At 46.2% G+C, this 23,363-nt stretch overlaps 1 protein-coding gene and 1 non-coding gene across 3 annotated transcripts in view; one reads left to right on the top strand and one right to left on the bottom strand.

Moving 5' to 3' along the window:
- The window catches only part of UBE3C (ubiquitin protein ligase E3C), a 129,816-nt gene that overhangs the window by 87,331 nt on the left and 19,122 nt on the right, over window positions 1-23,363 (top strand). For both annotated transcript variants that reach the window (XM_053608439.1, XM_053608440.1), the window contains exon 19: window positions 13,515-13,727. In XM_053608439.1, coding sequence (XP_053464414.1) covers window positions 13,515-13,727 — 213 coding nt within the window. The remainder of the gene's footprint in view (window positions 1-13,514; window positions 13,728-23,363) is intronic.
- LOC128560633 (small Cajal body-specific RNA 20) lies at window positions 16,153-16,281 on the bottom strand. Its single transcript, XR_008373106.1, has one exon. It is a non-coding gene; the product is annotated as a small Cajal body-specific RNA 20 (non-coding RNA).

The following is a 23,363-nucleotide window of genomic DNA, read 5'->3' on the forward strand; positions in this document are numbered from 1 at the left end:
TATTAACTGTGAAAGGTGGGTGTGGTTGCTCAGGCAAGAGCTGTTTAACCCTGTGACGTAATTTTTGTGATTATCTTGGGAAACTAAAACTATACAGAGAAGGCTATTTAGGTGCTAGACTCAACTGAATTCAGGAATACACCTGTCAGTTTTACTGTACAATCTACACCATTTGAATTTCGTGTTCTTTTTATCCTTTGAGACAGAGCTTCACTCTTTCGCGCAGGCTGGAGTGCAGTGGTGTCATGACAGCTCACAGCAACTTCAAACTCCTGGGTTCAAGTAATCCTCCTGCCTTAGCCTCGAGTAGCTGGGACTACAGGCGCCCGCCATAAAGCCCGGCTAATTTTTCTGTTTTTAGTAGAGACAGGGTCTCCCTCTTTAGACTGGTCTCAAACTCCTGAGTCCAAGGGATCCTCCTGCCTCAGATTCCCAGAGTGCTGGGATTACAGGTAGGAGCCACAACCAGCCTACTTTTTCTTTTTTTTTTTTTAAATCAACGTAATTTAAGTGTGTGCTATGGAAGTTAAATAGCTTCAAGTATGCCATGAGATAAAAAGGTTGAAAAACATGGGTTTAGTGGATCTTGTTGGCTTTGGAATTGTAAACAGCTGGGACTGGAGCAGGTCCTACAGAGGAGAGGTCAAATGGGAGTTATTAGAGCCTTCAGGTGTTGCCACGCACAGTGGCTCATGCCTGTAATCCCAGCACTTGGGAGGCTGAGGCAGGTGGATAGCTTGAGCTCAGGAATTCAAGACCAGCCTGGGCAAAAGTGAAACCTCTGTCTCTAAAAATAGCCAGTTGTGGCGGGCACCTATAGTCCCAGCTACTCGGGAGGCTGAGGCAAGAGGATACACTTGAGCCCAGGAGTTTGAGGTTGCTGTGAGCTGTGACGCCACAGACCTCTACTGGGGGCAACAATGTGAGATTCTATCTCAAAATAAATATATAATTTTTTTAAAAGTTGAGACACCAGTTGGAGTAACAGGCATCTTGAGTCCTGGTGGTACTGATGGTGATAAGCCACGTCCAAGGGGATTTGTTAAGGAAGCAGGTGTTGGGATGTACAGGAAAGAGAAGGTGAGGAGAATGCATGGGTCTGCTCTGAAAACTACGAAGATTGGGGGACATTGACTAGCTGGGGGCAATTCTGGCAGGTGCGAATGTGGGGAGGGATGACCTCAAGTTTGAGAGGCCTAGGAGACATGCTTCGGGAGGCTGCAGGGAGGCACTCGGGTATGTAGGCCTGAATTCAGCGGCAATACCTGGGCTGAGCCGTCCACATTCCTATGGTGGTATTTATAGTCCAGAGACTGAATTAGGCCACCAGAGAGGAGGGGCAGCTACAGAAGAGGAATGGCTAAAGAACTGAGCCCCCAAGGCAGCCTGAAGTCAGGGTTAAAGAGTGGGGGACTTAGCAGTGGATATCCAGGAGACTCAGCCAGAAAGGTAGGGAGAAAACCAGGAAAGTGCAGTATCTCAGAAGAAAGTGTCTCAAGGGAAAGAGAATGATGAATATTAATACTGTCCGATGCTACTAATAGGTCAGGTAAGATCAGGACTAAGAAGTGTCTGTGCCATTTAATAGTGCGGACAAGCAGCTTGTCAAGAGGGTTGGAAAGAATGACAGCAGTGCCCTAGGAAAGCTGGGAATGTTGGGCGGCACCTGTGGCTCAGTGGGTAGGGCGCCAGCCCCACATACCAAGGGTGGTGGGTTTGAACCCAGCCCCGGCCAAACTGCAACAAAAAATAGCCAGGCGTTGTGGCGGGCGCCTGTAGTCCCACCTACTGGGGAGGCTGAGGCAAGAGAATTGCCTAAGCCCAAGAGCTGGAGATTGCTGGGAGCTGTGACATCACGGCACTCTACTGAGGGAGATAAAGTGAGACTCTGTCTCTAAAAAAAAAAGCTGGAAATGTTCATGGCCTGTCCTGTCTCTGTAGCTCTGTCACAACAGAAATGTGTACATAGTCATCAAAATACACATAAAAGAATGTTTAAGGCCTGGCGCGGTGGCTCAGACCTGTAATCCTTGTACTCTGGGAGGCTGAGACAGGAGGATACCGCTAGCTCAGGAGTTTGAGACCAGCCTGAGGAAGATTGAGACCCCATCTCTACTAAAAATAGAAAAACTAGCTGGGCTCCTGTAGTCCCAGCTACTTGCAAGGCTGAGGCAGAAGTATTGCTGTGGTCCAGGAGTTTGATGTTGCCGTCAACTAGACTGAAGCCATGGCACTCTAGTCTGGCCAACAAAAAACAGAGAATGTTTATAGTACACTACATAGCCTCCAAACTGGAAACTACTCACGTATCTTTCAAAGGTGTAAGGAAGAGTAGATTGTGAGACATTCACATGGCCTTCTGAATAAGCCAGCTACCACTGCTCCCAGCTCTGAAAGCGTGGTGCAGACCAAGCATTAAGAAGCAGAAACCACACTCGGAAGAGGAGGCTGCTCTGCGGGGCCCCGCTTGTGCAGGTGCACACAGCAGCCTGGTTGGGGTTCCTGGGAGGGTGCTGGTTCCAAGAGCCAGTGATTTGTCACTGCCAAGGGGATTGAGGTGTTGTCTGCTGGCGCCCTGCTGCAGTGGACTTCATACAGGCACAGAAGGGAAGGGCCAGGGGAGCAGTTAGGGGAAGTGGTCCCAGTCCGGTTTTGAGGAGCATTGCTATAAAGAAAATTAAAGCAGCCATTAAGGGATGTGGAGCTTTGTTTTTCTTTTTAAAAGTGAGAAATCACCATGTGTGTATATGCCGTGGGAATAAGTTAGTGAAGCTGCTGTGGGTGAGAGTGACCAGTACCCTGTAGGGTTGGGGTGCCTCTGAAGCAGGGCCACCATGTGTGTCCAGGAAGCAGGGAGAGTGAGGACGGCTGCAGAGGCGATGCAGCTGAGGGGAAGTGGGAAGTGAGGCTCTCAGGCATGGCTGTCAACATCACCTGGGGACTTGAAGCAAATTCGGATTCTTTACAGATTCTTGGGCTTCAGCCCAGACCTGCTGAGTCTGAACTTGGGGAGGGAAGCCCAGCAAGCTGTGTTTTAAAAAGCCATGCAGGTGATGGTCTTGCACACTAAAATCTGAGAATTACTGGATATGGGGAAACTGAGGACTGCCGGTTAGCCTGGTTAGTTGATTTTTTCCAAACAAACTCAGCTGTGTGGGACTAATTAGACTATCAGGTGAGATTTAACTGGCCTCGTATTTTGGCAGGTGAGTGTAATGAGAAATAGATTGGCTGCACACTGAGAGTGGTAAGGAGCATTGACAGAGTCAATCTTTAAATCCAGGTTGTCTGAAGAGGAGATTAATTCATGAATGGAGACCTGAGGAAAGGGGACAGGGCTGTAGGAGTTGGAGAGGGATGGGGAGGCGAGGAAGGGGTGTGGGTGGTGAGACCCGAGACGAGTGGGAGCTCAGGTGGTGGTAAGAACAGCATAGGGCAGGACTGAAAGCAGGTGGCTAGAGGGACAGCCAGATGGGAGGACAGTCCTCCCTAGAGGTGATCACAGGAATGATGCTCTGTGTCAGACTCTCCCTAGCTGCGAAACTGGGTTAAGGAGGCCCTGGCCGCACATCAGCGGTGTTGTGAGTGCTGCGCCCAGTGCACGATACTCACAGCTGGGCGTTCCAGGGGAGAGGGATTGGGGAGAGTGCAGCCAGGGACCCACGTGGAAAAGACAGAAACGACCCCAGGTCTTAGACATGGAGCCAGGAGGACATACAACAGCAGGAAAAATAAATAGGACTCGATCCACTTTAAAAGTGTTTATGCTTCAAAGTACACCACCAAGAAACTGAAAAGACAACACGCTGCAGAGGAGAAGATATTTGTAAATCCTATATATGGGGCTTGAATCTGCAGGTGTGAAGGACTCCCTAATTGAAAGACAGCCTAATGAAAATGGGCAAATGCTGGGCACGTGGCTCACACCTGTAATCTCAGCACTCTGGAAGGCTGAGGTGGATTGCTTAAAGCTCAGGAGCGCGGGCTCGGCACCAGCCACATACACCTGAGCTGGTGGGTTCGAATCCAGCCTGAGCCCGCCAAACAACAATGACGGCTACAACCAAAAAGTAGCCGGGTGCCTGTAGTCCCAGCTACTTGGGAGGCGGAAGCAGGAGAATTGCTTGAGCCCATGAGTTGGAGGTTGCTGTGAGCTGTGATGCCAGGGCACTCTACCCAGGGTAACAGCGTGAGGCTAAAAAAAAAAAAAAAGGCTCAGGAGTACGAGACACTGTCTGTACTAAAAATAGCAAAACTAGCCAAGTGTTGTGGCGGGCAGCGGTAGTTCAGCTACTTGGGAGGCTGAGGCAAGAGGATCGCTTGAGCCAAAGAGTCTGAGGTTGCTATGATTTATGACGGCACAGCACTCTACCAAGAGTGACAAAGTGAAAATCTTTCTCAAAACAAAACAATGGGCAAAGGATCTGAATAGACATTTCTTCGGAGAAAATACAGATAAACATTAAGCACATGGGAAGATGCTCAGCATCTCTAGTGACAGGGACATGTAAGTCGTGGCCACAAGACACCACTTCCTGCACACGAGGGTGGCTATAATCACGTGATCGGTGATAGCTGGTGCTGGAGAGATGGTGCAGAGATTGGAGCGCCCAGTTGCTGCCGTGGTGTGTCACGTAGGGCAGCCCCTTTGGGGAGCATTTTGCTGGTGGCTCGGCAAACATCCACACAGAGGCCCCTCTGCTGACCAATGGGAAGCAAAGCATCATTTTCCACACAGGAAGAATTCAGCCGTGGGAAGGGATGGGACAGAGCTGACACTCGGCAGCATGAGTGGCTCTGAAGACATTGTGCTGAGCAGAAGAAACCAGACGTGACCCAGTGGTGTGCGGTGCCCCTGCCGTGAAATGGCCACACTGGGGAAATCTGTAGAGACAAGAAGCCAGTCTGGGGGTGCTGAGTGACTCCCAAGCATACACAGTTTCCTTTTTAGATGATGGTTGTACAATTTTTTTTTTTTTATGTCGTTTTTGGCCAGGGCTAGGTTTGAACCCGCCACCTCCGGCATATGGGACCAATGCCCTACTCCTTGAGCCACAGGTGCCGCCCCAGGTTGTACAATTCTTTTTTTTTTTTTCCTGCCTCAGCCTCCCGAGCAGCTGGGACCACAGGCGCTCGCCACAACGCCCGGCTATTTTTTTGTTGTTGTTGTTGCAGTTTGGCCGGGGCTGGGTTTGAACCCGCCACCCTCGGCATATGGGGCCGGCGCTCTGCTCACTGAGCCACAGGCACCGCCAATTGTACAATTCTTGATACAGTGAGAGCATTTGTGCACTTTTAATGGGTGAATTGTAAAGTATTTGGATTACATCTCAGTAAAGCTGTCACCAGAAAATACTGTGGCATCATAATTGTGGGACAGCCAGCATCAAAGAGTTAGAGAAAGGAGTGGTCAGCGTCCATGGGTGTGACCCTCAGGAGGCTACCAGGACCTGGAGTGACATGCTCAGCCTCTTCATCTTCAGATTTCAAGAGAGACAGTTTGACAGATGTCTAAAACCTAGTATGGTAAAAGTATAGTAGAATTTTCAAACTTGAAAAATGTTTCCTTTAATTGTGGAAAATAGTTCTTGGTTATGTAGGGTACCTTAAGACAGGGCATCAGTATTTTTTTTTAACTCTGAGTATCTTTCAGAAGCAGAGTGTAACAGTTCGCGTCAGATGTTTGCTTCTTGTTACTTTGGAAAACCTTTTGGTCATGAGATGTAAGTTTTTTATTTTCTAGAAATACTTTGGTGGACAGGGTTGGGGGAACCTGGGAGTCATGGACTTTTTTTTTTGTTTTTTGAGACAGACTCACTTTGTCACCCTCGGTAGAGTACCTTGATGTCACAGCTCACAGCAACCTCAAACTCTTGGGCTTAAGTGATTCTCTTGCCTCAGCCTCCCAAGTAGCTGGGACTATAGGCCCTGGCCGCAATGCCTGGCTATTTTGTTGTTGTTGCAGTTGTTGTTTAGCTGGCCTGGGCCGGGTTCAAACCTGCCAGCCTGGGTGTATGTGGCCACCGCCCTACTCACTGAGCTACGGGTATCACCCTTGTTTTGTTTTTTTGAGATAGTTTCACTTTGTCACCCTCGATAGAGTGCTGTGGCATCACAGCTCACAGCAACCTCAAACTCTTGAGCTTAGGTGATTCTCTTGCCTCACCCTCCCAAGTAGCTGGGACTAGAGGTGCCCACCACAATGCCCATCTATTTTTAGAGACCAAGTCTCCCCCTGGCTCAGGCTGGTCTCGATCTCGTGAGCTCAGGCAATCCACCCGCCTCGGCCTCCCAAAGTGCTGGATTATAGGTGTGAGCCAGCCAGGGTGGACAAGGTCAGGGGTTCTCTTTGTTAGAGCCTGGCGTGGTCCCTCAGGGGGTCCCAACACTGTTGACGGAATTACTCTTCTCCAAGTAGCAGAATCTCTGGACTCTGCTCAAGGGTGCACAGCCACCATGCTGAGCATGTGGTGGGTCAGTTGAGGCTGTGGGCAGGAGCTCTGTCTCCTGGGGGACGGCTGCCCATGGGGAGCGCACAGAGCGCTGGTGCACAGCACAGGGTCATTTTCACATCAAGGCAGCCATATAAGCAAAGTGTTACAGGAGTTGACAGTGTGGAGAGATCTCTGGAATGGGTTGTGATGATAAAGATTTGAAGTGAATCTTGACATATATACAGAATCTTATGTAACCAGAAAAGTCTAGGGAAAAAAATTATTTTTCATGAACCCAGAATTCAGTGTGTAAAGTGGTCCCTGGCACATAGTTACCACTTAAGAAATGTTTGTTAAATGAACGGGCACCATATGTTGTCCTTGGACTCAAGCATGAAAGATTGGGTATTTCTCCTGCCTTTATACAAGTCACTAGTGGGCCCAAAGGAATATGTTCTTTAATTCCTTATTTTACCATTTCTTTTTTATTTTTCAAACTATGTGGTCAGTATAATTAGAAATAACTAAAATTATTATCTGCTTACTCAATTACAATGACTTTAAAACAAGACATCATCTTTTATATAGTTTTTAGATTAAGTTATAAATGTTCACTTTAGAGTGCCTGAAGATTGATAGAGATGCATTTGAAAAGCATTATTTTCTTATTGATTCTTAATGTAGTAAATTACTGAAGTTCTTTGGTGACAGAGATAGCCTGTACTGTGGTTCACATTCATCCTCCTGCAGAGCCACAATTTGAATTAATTACATTGCAACTACACTCACTTATATTAAAAAGCTTCTACTATAATTAATCCTTTTTATTTCAAATTATTTTGGCACAATTTCTCGCTATAAACACTCATAAAAGATAGACAGTTGAAGAATCCACTACAGGTTTTTTCCATACACCTGTGGCTATTTTTCATGAAGAGTAGTTATTGATGTGTTTCTAGGAACAAGTGTGGTAGAGCTGGCTGAGAATTAGGGCCAGTGTGAAAAATGCTAAGTGGATTATTTTGCATAAAAAATAGACAGTTTTTGAAGTTGTATAATTAACCTGTGTTTAGAAAATACCTTGATTTATGTTCACATTTGTTTCTCAGTTGTATACATTATGGAAATTTAATTTATAATCCATTTAGCTGATGCAATCATAGTTTTTAGTGCTATCATTTATTAGTGCTTGTGTGTTCAGTGCTCTGAAGGTTTGAACCTGCCTATGTAAAAAATTATACCTATGCATTTAGGTTTTATGAGTCGCAGTGGGATTTCTGTTTAAAATTCAGGTAGCTCTGATATATTTAACCATTTCCACTGGCTTATTGTTACTAATGCAGAAATGGCAAACAATGACCTTATATATTGAACATAAAATGATTTACACTTCAGCTTACTTTTAAGTCCACTGTGGGCTTAAAAATGAGGGCTTTTCTTCAACACCTGGCATCAATCATGTAGTTTTATGTAGAGTGTTCTCCATGGCTTTGAACTCATCATTCATTTAGAAGTAATGGTATTTATAAGTGGTCCAGGTTACTCTTATTATAGCAACCATTCTTAACTTTGGGCAAACTGTGGCTTTTCAAAACAACTTTACCTTTACCCGGAGATGACTTTGTGCTTGTTGCCATTTTATTATTCATTATCTCATTAAGAAGTTTTTTTTTCCCAGCTTGGTGCCTATGGCTCAAGCAGCTAAGGCACCAGCCACATAAACCTGAGCTGGCGGGTTCGAATCCAGCCCCTGCCCGCCAAACAACAATGATGGCTGCAACCAAAACATAGCCGGGCCTTGTGGTTGGTGCCTGTAGTCCCAGCTGCTTGGGAGGTGGAGGCAGGAGAATCGCTTGAGCCCAGGAGTTGGAGGATGCTGTGAGCTGTAATGCCACGGCACTCTACCTAGGGTGACAGCTTGAGGCTCTGTCTCCAAAAAAAAAAAAAAAAAAAATGTTTTTCCCCATGTTCTCAGAATTAGCTGGATATCATAGTCTTCAGAATTAAAAATGAAATAACATAGCACTTAAGTTCATGTGGCAGAGCACAGCTGTGGTCCTCGTGGGAGGAATGTTACGCTGTCTGTAGTGAGCAGATGGGAGCCCACACTCCTTACACACAGCAGCCTTGGAAGAAAGTGCTCTTCAGAGCGTGCTTCAGGGATTTTCTACAGCAGGCCTCCAGATGTGCACTTTGGGGACAATGTCCACAACCACGTTCTGGTTTCCATCACTCGTGTTGCTGTGCCATTCTGTCTCTTAGTTAGAGACAGGGTCTCACTCTGCCACCCAGGCTGGAGGCAGCGGCATGATCGCAGCTCACAGGAACCTCAGACTCCTGGGCTCAGCGACCCTTCTGCCCCCGCTTCTTTAGTAGCTGGGACTGTAAACGTGCACCACCAAACTCAGATAATTTTTAGACTTTTTGTAGAGATAGGTTCTCCATATTTTGCTCAGGTTGGTCTTGAACTCTTGGCCTCAAGCAATACTCACACTTTGGCCTCCCAAAGTGCTAGGGCTGGCTGGTAAACGAGTTTAAAATGCAGATGGAGGCAGCTCTTAACATGCTCTGAGCATGTATGTTTTAGAGTGTTGGGATTCGTGATTTTTTAATCATATGAAATAGATGATTAAATATTGCAACTGTGCTCAAGCACAGGATTCACACTCCCCAGGTGAGCAGCTTCTTTCTCACTTGCTAGAAGATTGTGGCACAGTCCCAGCTCTCTGGAAGCCTTCACTCCCGTGTTAATTAGCACAGATCTGTCTTATTAAACCCTCAGGTGTACCATTTAGTGGCATGGTGTGGTCCTGTGAAGGGTGAGAGTCATCTCCTGAGTTGGCAGTCCCGTGAATGCAGTGTTCTTTTTGTTTTGGTATTCCATGAGTAGCCGCACCCCTCATCATGGTTATTTACAATGTTGGGCTAGTCTAGCCTCAGACTCTCTGTCCTTCCTGGCATCCTTCAGTCTCAGGCAAGGGGCTCAGTGCCATACCTTTAAACACGAAGGGGGTTCATGACCACCCTTGCAGGGAGGGTTTCTTGCTTTACAACTAGGCCTCAAGTTACCCACTTAACAAGTGAGGGTAGTAACTCCGCTAGTCAGAAAGATGCAGGAGAGAGCATTTCATAGGGTCACTGTAAATGCTTACCTAACCCAGATCTCTCTGCGCATTAGGTGGATTCTAACAGGTGCACGTTTATAGAGGACATCCAGACGTCCTGTTTGCTTCCTTTTTTTTTTTTTTTGAGACAGTCTCATTATGTCACCCTTGGTAGACTGCTATGACATCACAGCTCACAGCAACCTCAAACTCTTGGGCTTAAGCGATTCTCTTGCCTCAGCCTCCCAAGCACCTGCCACAACCCCCCAGCTATTTTTTGTTGCCGTTGTCATTGTTGTTTAGCTGGCCTGGGCCAGGCTCAAACCCAGTACCATTAGTTGTCAGGGAAATGCAAATTAAAATCACAGTGAGATGCCCCCTTGCACCAATCAAGAGACTAACAAAAATAATGATGGGTGAGGATACAGACCAGTTGGAACCACCATACATGTTGCTGATGGTGATGAAAAAAATTGTTGTAGTTTGGAAGTAGTTTAGGCATTGGCAGTATGAAGTTTCTATATCTTGATCTGCGCGATTGCTATACAGTATTTTCAAATCACAGAATTTATCAAGTCTGACATGAAGTTGTATATGTTTTCACTATACGTAAATCATACTTTGATGTAAATAAATGCAGAAAATACTTACAGGCTGGGTGTGGTGATTCATACCTGTAATCCTAGTACTTTGAGAGGCTATGGCAAGAAAATTGTTTTTAAAAATTAGCTGAGTATGGTGGCATGTGCCAGCTACTTGGGAGGCTGAGGTAGGATTGCTGAGTCTAGGGGTTTGAGGCTGCCGTGACTTACAATGATATCACTGCACTCTAACCTGGGTGACATAGTGAGACCTTGTCTTAGAAAAAAAAAATTTTTGTACATAATTATGCTTTGAAATTCTTAGATATAGGGCTGCGCCTGTGGCTCAGTCGGTAAGGCGCCGGCCCCATGTGCCAAGGGTGGCGGGTTCAAACCCAGCCCCGGCCAAACTGCAACCAAAAAATAGCTGGGCGTTGTGGCGGGCGCCTGTGGTCCCAGCTGCTCGGGAGGCTGAGGCAAGAGAATCGCTTAAGCCCAGAAGTTGGAGGTTGCTGTGGGCTGTGTCAGGCCACGGCACTCTACCGAGGGCCATAAAGTGAGACTCTGTCTCTACAAAAAAAAAAAAAGAAATTCTTAGATAGAAATTTCTTTAGTGCCAGCCACACACACCAGACCTGGCGGGTTAAAATCCAGCTTGGGCCCACTAAACAACAGTGACAACTACAACTAAAAAATAGCCAGGCATTGTGGCGGCGCCTGTAGTCCCAGCTACTTGGGAGGCTGAGGCAAGAGAATCACTTAAGCCTAGGAGTTGGAGGTTGCTGTGAGCTGTGATGTTACAGCACTCTACCCCCCGCGACAGCTTGAGGCTCTGTCTCCAAAAAAAAACATGTTTTTTGACATGTGAAAATCATATGAAACCCAAGCTTGAAGCACAGCACAGCCACCCCCATTCGTTCACATGCTGTCTGCGGCTGCTTCTGTGCTCCAAAGTGTGGCAGATGACCTGGCCTGCTACTGCAGATTTACCTGTGGCCCACAAAAGGATGTGTTCATGTCCTAACACCCTATAGCTATGAATGTGGCCGTGTTTGATAACAGGTTCCTTGCGAATGTGACCAAGTTAAGATGAACTCGTAACTGAACTAGGGTGAGTCCCAAACCCAGTAATTGGTATCCTAAAAAAAGAAGGAAAAAGACTTGAAACTTGAGACTAGAGAGCAGGGAAACAGCCACAAACTGCAGAACGCTAAGGACTACGGGAGGCGCAAGTTGCTGGAAGGCACAAAGAAGTGTGTCTCTCCCCCCAACCTGGGGCCTTTGGAGGGAGGACGGCCCTGCCAGCACCTTGGTCTTGGGTTCTGTCTGGACTTTGAGGCAGCAAGTGTATGTTGTTTTAAATATCCCAGATTGGGCAGCACTTGTGACTCAGTGGGTAGGGTGCCAGCCCGATATGCCGGGCGTTGTGGTGGGCACCTGTAATCCCAGGTACTGGGGAGGCTGAGGCAAGAGAATGGCCTAAGCCCAAGAGCTGGAGGTTGCTGTGAGCTAAGACACTACAGTACTCTACAGGAAGCAAGAAAGTGAGACTCTGTCTCAATAAATAAATAAATAAATACCCCAGATTATGAGAATTTGTTATAGCAGCCTCAGGAAACTAATAATTCTGCAAACCCTGAAATACTGTACTTTATTGTTTTTTTTGGAGACTAAGTCTTGCTCACTGGCCTTGGCTAGAGTGCCATGGCCTCATCATAGCTCACTGCCACCTCAAACTCCTGGGGTCAAGGGATACTCTTACCCTAGCCTCCCAGAGTGCTAGGATTATAGGTACAAACCACTGCACCTGGTCAATATATTTTCTAGCTCTTTATGAACAACATTTGCTGCCACACACGGTGGCTCATGCCTATAATCCCAACACTCTGAGAGGCCAAGGCAGTGGATCACTTGAGCTCACAAATTCAAGACGAGCCTGAGCAAGAGCAAAACCCTATCTCTAAACATAGCTGCGTATTTTGGCGGGCATCTCTAGTCGCTACTAGTGGGGAGGCAAGAGAATTGCTTGAGCCCCAGAGTTTGAGGTTGCTGTGAGCTATGACACTACAGTACTCTACAGGAAGCAAGAAAGTGAGACTGTGTCTCAAAAAAAAAAAAATTGCTGACCTCTGATTCACATGCAGGATTTAGCTTTTAAAAATCCCATTTGCTGGTACGTATCTGTAGTACCAGCTATTTGGAAGACTGAGTCAGGAGGATTGCTTAAGCCTGGGAGTTCTGGGCAACAGTGTGTTATGCGGATCAGTTGTCTACACTAACTTGGGAATATTCATACAGTAACCTCCTGGGAGTAGGGACCACCAGGTTGCCTACAGAGGTGAGCCCACTCAGGTCAAAAACAGATCAGGTCAAAACTCCATGCTTGCCGGTCATGGTGGCTCAGGCCTGTAATCCTAACGCTCTGGGCGGCCTAGGTGAGTGGACTGCCTGAACCAGGGTTAAGACCAGCCTAAGCAAGAGCAAGACCCAGACTTTTTTTTTTTTTGCAGTTTTGGCCAGGGCCGGGCTTGTGCCTGCCACCCCCAGTATATGGGGCCTGGCGCCCTACTCCTTGAGCCACGGGCACTACCCATGGACCCAGACTGTTTTAGAGACAGAGTCTCACTTTGTCGCCCTCCGTAGAGTGCTACAGCATCACAGCTCACAGCAACCTCCAACTCCTGGGCTTAGGCGATTCTCTTGCCTCAGCCTCCCGAGTTGAGTAGCTGGGACTACAGGCACCCTTCACAACGCCCGGCTATTTTATTGGTTGCATTTTGGCTGGGGCTGGGTTTGAACCTGTCACCATTGGTATATGGGGCCGGCTCCCTACTCACTGAGCCAACATGCGTCTCCCTAGACCCAGACTCTTTAAAAAACAAACAAACAAACAAAAATAGCCAGCATTGTGGCAGGCACCTATAGTCCCAGCTACTTGAGAGGCTGAGGCAAGATCACTTGAGCCCAGGAGTTTGAGGTTGCTGTGACCTATGATGCTAGGGCACTCTACCAAGGGTGACGGAATAAAACTGCCTCAAAAAAAAGGAAAAAGAAAAGATCGTGCTGATCAGCAGTGGGATTGCACCTGAGTGGCTACTGCACTGCGTCCAGCCTGGGCAAAATAGTAAGACTCCGTAGTCTCTTAACAAAAAAATCCCAGTTGATGTTAACATTTTGTGATCTTACCACCAACACGCCGAATGCCCACACTGGAGCTAGACTACAGCCTTGCACCCTATGGTAAACGCTCGCTGAGTGCTAGCTTCCACCATCCTCTTCGTTATTCTGGAGAAAAAAACTATCTGTGATGTTAGAATTCTGTTAAATCTTAAAGTGAGCATATTTGTTATTTGAAAAAAAGACTTTAGTGCTAACTGTGCTTGTGGTCTGTCAAGGCTCTCTACGAGAACATGCTGGTGGAGCTGCCCTTTGCAGGCTTCTTCCTCTCCAAGCTGCTGGGGACCAGTGCTGATGTGGACATTCATCACTTGGCCTCCTTAGATCCTGAAGTCTATAAGAACTTGCTGTTTCTCAAGAGCTATGAAGATGATGTGGAGGAGCTTGGGCTGAACTTCACTGTGGTGAACAATGACCTGGGAGAGGCACAGGTGAGGACAACCCTGCCCCAGCTGTGCACACATCAGCAAAGAAGCTCATTCCTTTTGTGTTGAAGTATGCTTGTTTTACATTGTTTGAGCTCTTGCACATTTAGTTAAAAGAAAATGTGGCTGGATAGTAGAAATTCCATCTTGTAGGAAACTGAAACCCATTAGCCCCAGCCTCTGAGCTGAGTACCATTCTCAGCTTCTTTGCAGGGAGGGCCTGTCCCTGCTTCAAAGTGCATCCTGTCCTCCAATGGAGTATGCTGTGCTTGTGATCAAGCCTTGTTACCCGCATAGGTCCCAGTGCTAAGAAGTGACCAGGTGGCACCTTCCTGACAGGAGCCCTCAGGGACAGAAGACCAGCCCCTGTTCCCCTTACTCTCCCTGCGGAGTGACCTGGGCTGCTCCAGCACTGGCCGTAGAGTTTGTTTTCTTTATCCCTCATGTTGCTCTTGTGGTTTATATCCCTAGTTAGAAAAGAAAGGCTTGTACAGAGAGTCAAGCTAACTTTCTTAATGGCTTTATTCTGATACAATTCACATAACATCAAATCCACCCTTTTCGAGTGCATAATTCCATGGTTTTTGGTTATTCATAGAGTTGCACAGCCATCACCCTTCCAACCAATCCTAGAACACTTTGACCCTAGAGAAGCCGTGCCCGTCAGCTGTCACCCTGCCCCCATCTGCCTCCTGTCCCTGCACTGGCGTATCCTGGACACTGCCTGTCAAGCTTGTCTCACGCTGTCTTCTGGGGCTGGCGTCGGCCCTTGCCGCACATGTTGGGACTTGGTTTCTTTCTGCTGAATGGTGTGGCATACATAGATATGACTGTACATGGATATACTCCACTTTCTTTATCGGTTGATGGATGTTTGGGTTGTTTCCATTTTTTGGCTATTATGAATAATACTGCTATGAACATCCATGTACAACATAGTAAATTATTTATTAATGAATTAATAATGTGGGATTTGCTTCACATGCAGGTTGAGCATCACTAATCTGAAATCTGAAATGGTGAATTGAAAATATGTTTACCTGGGCGGCGCCTGTGTCTCAGTCGGTAAGGCGCCGGCCCCATATACCGAGGGTGGCGGGTTCAAACCCGGCCCTGGCTGAACTGCAACCAAAAAAAAAATAGCCGGGCGTTGTGGCAGGCGCCTGTAGTCCCAGCTACTCGGGAGGCTGAGGCAAGAGAATCGCTTAAGCCCAGGAGTTGGAGGTTGCTGTGAGCTGTGTGATGCCATGGCACTCCACCGAGGGCCATAAAGTGAGACTCTGTCTCTACAAAAAAAAGAAAATATGTTAAAAAAAAGAAAAAAGAAAATATGTTTACCTACACGGGATGATCCCCAACCAAAACCTCCAGGTCACAAGCACTAACATTTTATTTTGGTGACCACATGTTGAGCAACTTCGAATTAATGAAGGTTTTGTTTTTTGGTTTTTGGGTTTTTTGTTTTTTTTTTTTTCACTTTCTGGCCAGGACTGGGTTTGAACCCGCCACCTCCAGCATATGGAGCTGGTGCCCTACACCTTTGAACCATAGGTGCCACCCAATGCAGTTTTTGTTTTTTAAAATTATAAGAAAATGGGCGGCACCTGTGGCTCAGTCGGTAAGGCGCCGGCCCCATATACCCAGGGTGGCGGGTTCAAACCCACCCCCAGCTGAATTTCAACCAAAAAAGTAGCCGGGTGTTGTGGCGGGCGCCTGTAGTCCCAGCTACTCAGGAGACTGAGGCAAGAGAATCACTTAAGCCCAGGAGTTGGAAGTTGCTGTGAGCTGTGTGAAGCCACGGCACTCTACCGAGGGCCGTAAAGTGAGACTCTGTCTCTACAAACAACAACAAAAAAAATTATAACAAAGTAAGGGTTCTAGTAAAGAAGCAGGTATGTCTGTAAATCAGCGTGATGCTCATACTGGAGGATGCGTGCCGTTCAGCAACAGCTCAGAAGTCCTGGAGACTCAGATGGGCTGAAGTGGTGACAGTGAGCAGCCTTGTCTGGTTCCAGCTCTAAGCAGGAATGTTTTCAGTTTCTTCCTGTTTGGTATGATATTGGCTGTGGGTTTGTCTTATATGGCTTTCACATGCCATCTATACCTATTTTGTTGATGGTTCCTTTTTTATTTTTATTTTTTTTAATTGAGACAAAGTCTTATTATGTTGCCTTGGGTAGAGTGCTGTGGTGTCACAGCTCACAGCAGCCTCCAGCTCTTGGGCTGAAGTGATTCTCTTGCCTCAGCCTCCCAAGTAGCTGGGACTACAGGTACCTGCTACAAGGCCCGGCTATTTTTTTATTGCAGTTTTCATTGTTTAGCAGGCCCAGGACCAGGCTCAAACCTGCCAGCCTTGGTGTATGTGGCTGGCACCCTACTCATTGAGCTATGGGCACTGAGCCCCTTTTCTTTTTTCTCCCCCTCCCCCCCCAAATGTCTGAGACAGGAAAACAAGGTTGCCCGCTCCTGGCAGTCCTGACAATGATCCTCAGGGGCTGATGTTGGCTTCCATCCTTGGCTGAGGAAAAACTGGACCCTCCACAGTCCCGAGAGAGAGGCCCTTCTTTTTGTTTTCTTTTTCTTTCTTTTTTTTTTCTTTGAGGCACAGTCTCACTTTGTCACCATGGTTAAAAGTGCTATGACATCATAGTTCACATTGACTTCAAATTCTTGGGCAAGCAATCGTCTTGCCTCAGCCTCCCAGGTACCTGGGACTATAGGTTCATGCCACAATGCCTGGCTATTTTTTAGGGATGAGTTCTCAGTCTTGCTCAGGCTGGTCTCAAACTCCTGAGCTCAGGCAGTCCACCTACCTCTACCACCCAGAGTGCTGGGATTATAGGCATGAGCCACTGGCCTGACCTTGTTGACAGTTCTTATCATAAAAAGGTGACACATTTTGTCAAATGCTTTTTCCGCATCTATCAAGGGGATTAGATATGGTTTTTAATTTTCCTTCTATTTATGTGGTGAATGACACTTACAGGTTTGCGTGGATTGAACCATCCTTGTATCTCTTAGATGAAGCTCACTTGATCGTAGTAGTTTCTTTTTTTTATGTGCAGCTGAATTTGGTTTGCCAGGATTTTTTTTTTGAGAATTTTTATGCATATTCATAAGGGGGGATATTGGTTGTTTTTTTGGTTTTTTGGTTGTTGTTTTTTTTTTTTTGTTATGCCTGGCTTAGGTAAAAAAACCATAAAAAAACTTCCCAACAAAGTTCTGGGCAGATGGTTTCACAGCCAGATTTTACCAGACCTACAAAGAAGAACTATTAACTATACTAAAGAAATGATTCCATAACAATAGAGAGGAAGGAATCGTTCCCACCTTGTTCTATAAAGCCATTACCACCTTGATACCTAAGCCAGGCATAACAAAAAAAACCAACAACCAAAAAACCAAAAAAACAACCAATATCCCCCCTTATGAATATGCATAAAAATTCTCAAAAAAAAAATCCTGGCAAACCAAATTCAGCTGCACATAAAAAAAAAACTACTACGATCAAGTGAGCTTCATCTAAGAGATACAAGGATGGGGCCGGCGCCCTACCGACTGAGCCACAGGTGCCGCCCTTTCATTTCATTTTTTTTTTTTTTTGAGACAGAGTCTCATGCTGTTGCCCTCGGTAGAGTGCGTCACAGCTCACAGCAACATCCAACTCTTGGGCTTAAGCGATTCTCCTGTCCCAGCCTCCCAAGTAGCTGGGACTACAGGTGCCCATCACAACACCCAGCTATTTTGGGGTTGTGGTTGTTGTTTGGCTGGCCCAGGCTGGATTCAAACCTGCCAGCTCTGGTGTATGTGGCTGGCGCCTTAGCCGCTTGAGCTACAGGCGCTGAGCCACTCCCTTTTCATCTCTGTGAGCTTATTAGGACCTTTTTTTTTTTTCTTTTTGTGTAGAGACAGAGTTTCACTTTATGGCCCTTGGTAGAGTGCCGTGGCATCATACAGCTCACAGCAACCTCCAACTCTTGGGCTTAAGCGATTCTCTTGCCTCAGCCTCCCGAGTAGCTAGGACTACAGGCGCCTGCCACAACACCCGGCTATTAGCATCTTTTCTTTCCTGTTTCAGGTTCATCTAGCAAGAGGCCTGTTCATCTTTTCAAAGAACCAACTTTTTGTTTCATCAATCTTCTGATAATTCTTTGTTATCAATTTCAGTTAGTTCTGCCTTAGTTACATTAGTTACCTTGATTACCATTTCTTTTTTTTCTGCTGGATTTGGAATTGGTTTGCTCTTCCTTTTCCAATTCCTTGAGATGATTCACTAGATTCTTTATCTGTGATCTTTTTGCCCTGTGGATGTGCGCCTGTATGGCAGTGAGCTTATGTCTTATGACTACTTTCGCTGAGTCCTACGGATTTTGATAACTTGTGTCACGTTTATCATTTAGTTCAAAGAATCCTTTGGTTTCCATCTTAATTTCCTCCTTGGCCCAGCTCTCATTCAGCAATAGATTGTTTGGTTTGTGTGATTTTGTGTAAGGATGAGTGTTTCTGTTGGAGTTGATTTCTATTTCATTCCACTGTGGACTGAGGAGGTAATATGGTATAATTCCTTTTTTTTTTTTTTTTTTTAATTTGTTCAGACATGTTTTGTGGCCTGGGATGTGATCTATCTTAGAGAATTTTCCATGAGCTAATGAGAAGAATGTATTTTTATGTTCTTAGTGTTTTGGGGGTAGAATGTTGTGTGAATATCTTTTGGGCCCATTTGGTATGGAATTCTGTTTAAGTCCTTTCTTTATTTTCTGCTTGGAGGGTCTCTCTTGTTCTGTCAGTGTGGGGTTGAAGTCCCCAGCAATTATATTGCTGTTGTTTATCATTTTGATTAGATCAGGGGAGGTTGGGTAAATGAATCTGGGTGCACCTGTGCTATCTGCATAAACATTTAGGGTTGTTATATCTTCTTACTGAATTATATGTGGTTTAGTGACCATCTTTGTCTTTTTTTACATTTGGTGATTTGAAATCAGTGTTATCATTTGATTTCCATTTACATGGAATGTTTGTTTTCCATGCCTCTACTTTGAGTCTGAATGAGTCCTTGTGGGTTAGATGTTTGGTGGAGAAGGCAGATACTTGGCTTGTGTTTAATCCATTCAGCCAGGCTGTGTCTCCTGAGTGGTGAAGGTAAGCCTTGATGAGTAGGGGGATTCCTCTTGGTCCTGTTGAGTAGAACTCAGCTGGTTTGTTTTTCCTCTTGAGCTGTGTGTTGTCTCCTCTGACCATCAGGTTTTGGGTGGTTTTACACTAGTGGGTGTCTGTTGTTCTGATCCTTGTTTAACTTTTCAAGGAACCATCAAATCATTTTTATAGGAACTGCCATTTTACATTCCCTCCAGCAGTACATAAGGGTTGATTTCTCCACATCATTCATAATACTCATTACTTGTTACTCCCTGCCACCCTTTTTTTTAGAGACAGAGTCTCATTATGTCACCTTTGGTAGAGTGCTGTGGTGTCACCGCTCACAGCAACCTCAAACTCTTAGGCTTAAGCGATTCTTTTTTTTTTTTTTTTGGCCGGGGCCGGGTTTGAACCCACCACCTCCGGCATATGGGGTTGGCGCCCTACTCCTTTGTGCCACAGGCGCCGCCCGGCTTAAGCGATTCTTTTGCCTCAGCCTCCGGAGTAGCTGGCACTACAGGTGCTCATCACAATGCCCAGCTATTTTTTGTTACAGTTGTCACTGTTGTTTAGCAGGCCTGGCCTGGGTTCAAACCCGCCAGCCTCATTGTATGTGGCCAGTGTCCTACCCACTGAGCTACGGGTGTCGCCTCCCTTTTTTTTTTTTTTTTTATGGCCATCTTAATAGGTATAAAGTGGTATCTCAGCATAGGGTTGTTCATTTTTTTTTTTTTTTTTTTTTGGCCGGGGCTGGGCTTGAACCCGCCACCTCCGGCGTATGGGACCGCCGCCCTACACGTTGAGCCACAGGCGCCGCCCGGGTTGTTCATTTTTATCATAATATTGTACTACATTAGGAATTCCTCAGTAAAATAAGAGATTTAGTAGGATTGGGGTGGGGCAGGATGGGGGGCAGCTTCCTCCTTAAGCTTCAGAACTGCTATATAGTTTGCACCACAAAAGATGTCTTCACTCCAGTGTTACTATGTGTGCTGCAGAAGCACATTTACACATCCTGGTGTCTGAACATTGTGGATATTGTGTTTTTTTTGTTTGTTTGTTTGTTTTGTGGTTTTTGGCCAGGGCTGGGCTTGAACCCTCCACCTCTGGCATATGGGACTGGCGCCCTACCCGGTTGAGCCACAGGCACCGCCCGTGGATATTGTTTTAATGTCGTTATCTTTTTGGAACTTAAATTTTCAGTCTGTTTCTTACCCTTTAAATCCACTTTGAGAAATTGGTTCAGATTAAAGGAAGTAATAACTGGGTCAGGCCCTCCCACTCTTTCTGTCTACCGGGTAACCTGTTGGTGTTCTTGAGATTGGCACCAAGTGCTGTAATACAGTAATGTCAAGTGTAGAACCATATTTCATTTGTGTGCCACTAATATTAGCATTTTTTTCTTTTTGAGACAGAATCTCAAGCTGTTGCCCTCAGTAGAGTGCTGTGGCATCATAGCTCACAGCAACCTCCAACTCTTAGGCTCAAGAGATCCTCTTGCCTCGGTTTTTGTATTTTTTTGTGGAGATGGGGGTTTGACTTTTGCTCAGGCTGGTCTTGAACCTGTGAGCTTAGGCAATCCACTGCCTCGACCTTCCAGAGTGCTGGGATTACAGGTGTGAGCCACCACACCTGGCCTTTGACTCCTTTTTTTGAGACAGGACCCCACACTGTTGCCCAGATTGGAGTGCAGTGGCATCACTAGAGCTCCACTGCAACCTCAAACTCCTAGACTCAAGCTATCCTCCTGCCTCAGCCTCTTGAGGAGGCTGGGAGCACAGTTTTTCTATTTTTGGTAGACTTGCCCTTACCAGGCTGGTCTTCAACTCCTGAGCTCAGGCAGTCCACCACAAGTGGCCTAGTTACCCTTTTTCTCAATCTCCTATTCTATACCGTATGAAATCTCAACCATGCAAAATGCATATTCTCTCTTGAAAGTTAGTTTTGTTATTATCCTAAGGGAATTTTCTACAGACTCTGCCAGCTGCTACCACCTTGCGCCGCCTAGTGGCTTGGTCTATAAGTGGAGTAAAGCCTTAGGATAGCGAGCGTTACACTGACCTGAGAAAGGCCTTTGCTAATGGCAGTGTATCCCATTTTTCCTTCTAAAATAGACTGTAATAATGAAATGTCACATATGAAAAAGTTCAATTAAAGTACCACTGATGATACTGGGATCTGTTAAAAGCAAGCGTGTGAAGCTAAGATGTGCCAATTATACAAATTCCCACTGAGTTAAGAAATTATAGATGGGGCGGCGCCTGTGGCTCAGTCGGTAAGGCACCAGCCCCATATACTGAGGGTGGCAGGTTCAAACCCGGTCCCGGCCGAACTGCAACCAAGAAATGGCCGGGCGTTGTGGCAGGCGCCTGTAGTCCTAGCTACTCGGGAGGCTGAGGCAAGAGAATCACTTAAGCCCAGGAGCTGGAGGTTGCTGTGAGCTGTGTGAGGCCACGGCACTCTACCGAGGGCCATAAAGTGAGACTCTGTCTCTACAAAAAAAAAAAAAGAAATTATAGATGGTTTGATGTAAGCATTTCACATTATATATTGAAGCAGTACCCTGAACCCAATAAATGCATCAATGTACAAAGTTATGATTTCATAAAAAAACAATTAAAAATTAAAGGAAAAGAAATTATAGATGATAATGCATAAGAATAATTATACTAGGCCATCCATGTGGCTCAGGCTTGTAGTCCTGGGAGGCCAAGACAGGAGGATTGCTTGTGCTTAGGGGTTCAAAACCAGCCTGAGCAAGAATGGGACCCTGTCTCTACTAAAAATAGAGAAACAAGGCTCTGCGTCTGTAGGTCAGTGAGTAGGGCACTGACCACATTCACCGAGGCAGGCAGATTCAAGCCCAGGCCAGGCCTGCTAAACAACAATGACAACTCCAAAAAGTAGCTGGTAGGTGCCTATAGTCCCAGCTACTTGGCAGGCTGAGGCAAGAAAATCGCTTAAGCCCAAGAGTTTGAGGTTGCTGTGAGCTATGATGCCATGGCACTGTACCAAGGGCAAGTGACATAGTGAAATTCTGTCTCAAAAAAAAAAAAAAAGAGAGAAAGAAAATAGCAAAACTAGCCAGGCATTGTTGCAGGCATCTGTAGTCCCAGCTGCTTACTACCAGGGAGGCTGAGGCAGGAGGATTGCTTGAACCCAGGAGTTTGAGGTTGCTGTGCCTAGGTTGACATCATAGCACTCTAACCTGAACAACAGAATGGAGACTCTGTCTCATAAGAAAAGGAGAAAAAGGCCAGGCACCGTGGCTCACGCCTGTAACCCTAGCATTCTAGGAGGCCGAGGCCGGTGGATAGCTTGAGCTTACCAGTTCAAAACGAGTCTGAGCAAAAGTGAGACCCTGTCTCTACTAAAAATAGAAAAACTGTGGCAAGAGGATCACTTGAGCCTGAGTTGGAGCTGTGGAGTTCTTGCTGTGAGCTATGACACTACAGCACTCTACCCAGGGCTAAGGCTTGAGACTCTGTCTCAAAAAAAAAAAAAGAAAAGAAAAAGAAATAGGGCGGCGCCTGTAGTGCAGTGGGTAGGGTGCCGGCTATATATACCGAGGCTGGCGGATTCGAACCCAGCCCAGGCCCACTAAAACAACGACAACTGCAATAAAAAATAGCCAGGCGTTGTGGTGGACGCCTATAGTCCCAGCTGCTTGGGAGGCTGAGGAAAGAGAATCACTGTAGTATCCAGCAAAAAGACCCCTAAAGGCCCCTAACTGTGACAGCCTGAGTCCCCACATGTCTCAAACCCCATGTAGAGACAGAGTCTCACTTTATGGCCCTCGGTAGAGTGCTGTGGCCTCACACAGCTCACAGCAACCTCCAACTCCTGGGCTTAAGTGATTCTCTTGCCTCAGCCTCCCGAGTAGCTGGGACTACAGGCGCCCGCCACAATGCCCGGCTATTTTTTGGTTGCAGTTCAGCTGGGGCCGGGTTTGAACCTGCCACCCTCGGTATATGGGGCCGGCACCTTACAGACTGAGCCACAGGCGCCACCCTGTTTTCTTCATTACAATGAATTTGCCTATTTATTAGTTTAATAATGAATTTTATTTTAGACACTAATTTACATAGACATATTTCTTGAGGAAAATGCTAAGGATTTAAGAAGAACCCAAAATTCATCTGTTATGTGGAAAAGAGTGGACTTGAGTGGGGACACTTTGGTTCAGGTTCTATTTGGCTGCTTTGCTGTGTGCCTTGGGCAAGTCCCAGGACCCTTTCCTTGTCTCAGAAAAGGGGTGTAAGTTGCCAGAGGAGCAAATGAGCTAAGCAGGTGGTAGAAAGTGTACCAGGTCTGGACTCTAGACAGGCCCTCGCTCTGCTTAAGTGCAAAGAGCTGAATATGCCCCTCCAGCGTGAGATTTCAGCACACACTTGACATTTCTTTTGAAATATACATAGATTTTTATGTTTAGCCTAGAGGTTTTTTAATTAAAAGCAGTGTAACCATTTTAAAGTTATTGGAAACATCAAGAGGCTTGGAATTTCC

The sequence above is a fragment of the Nycticebus coucang genome, chromosome 11, assembly GCF_027406575.1.
Source record: "Nycticebus coucang isolate mNycCou1 chromosome 11, mNycCou1.pri, whole genome shotgun sequence".
In the NCBI taxonomy this organism is placed as follows: Eukaryota; Metazoa; Chordata; class Mammalia; order Primates; family Lorisidae; genus Nycticebus; species Nycticebus coucang.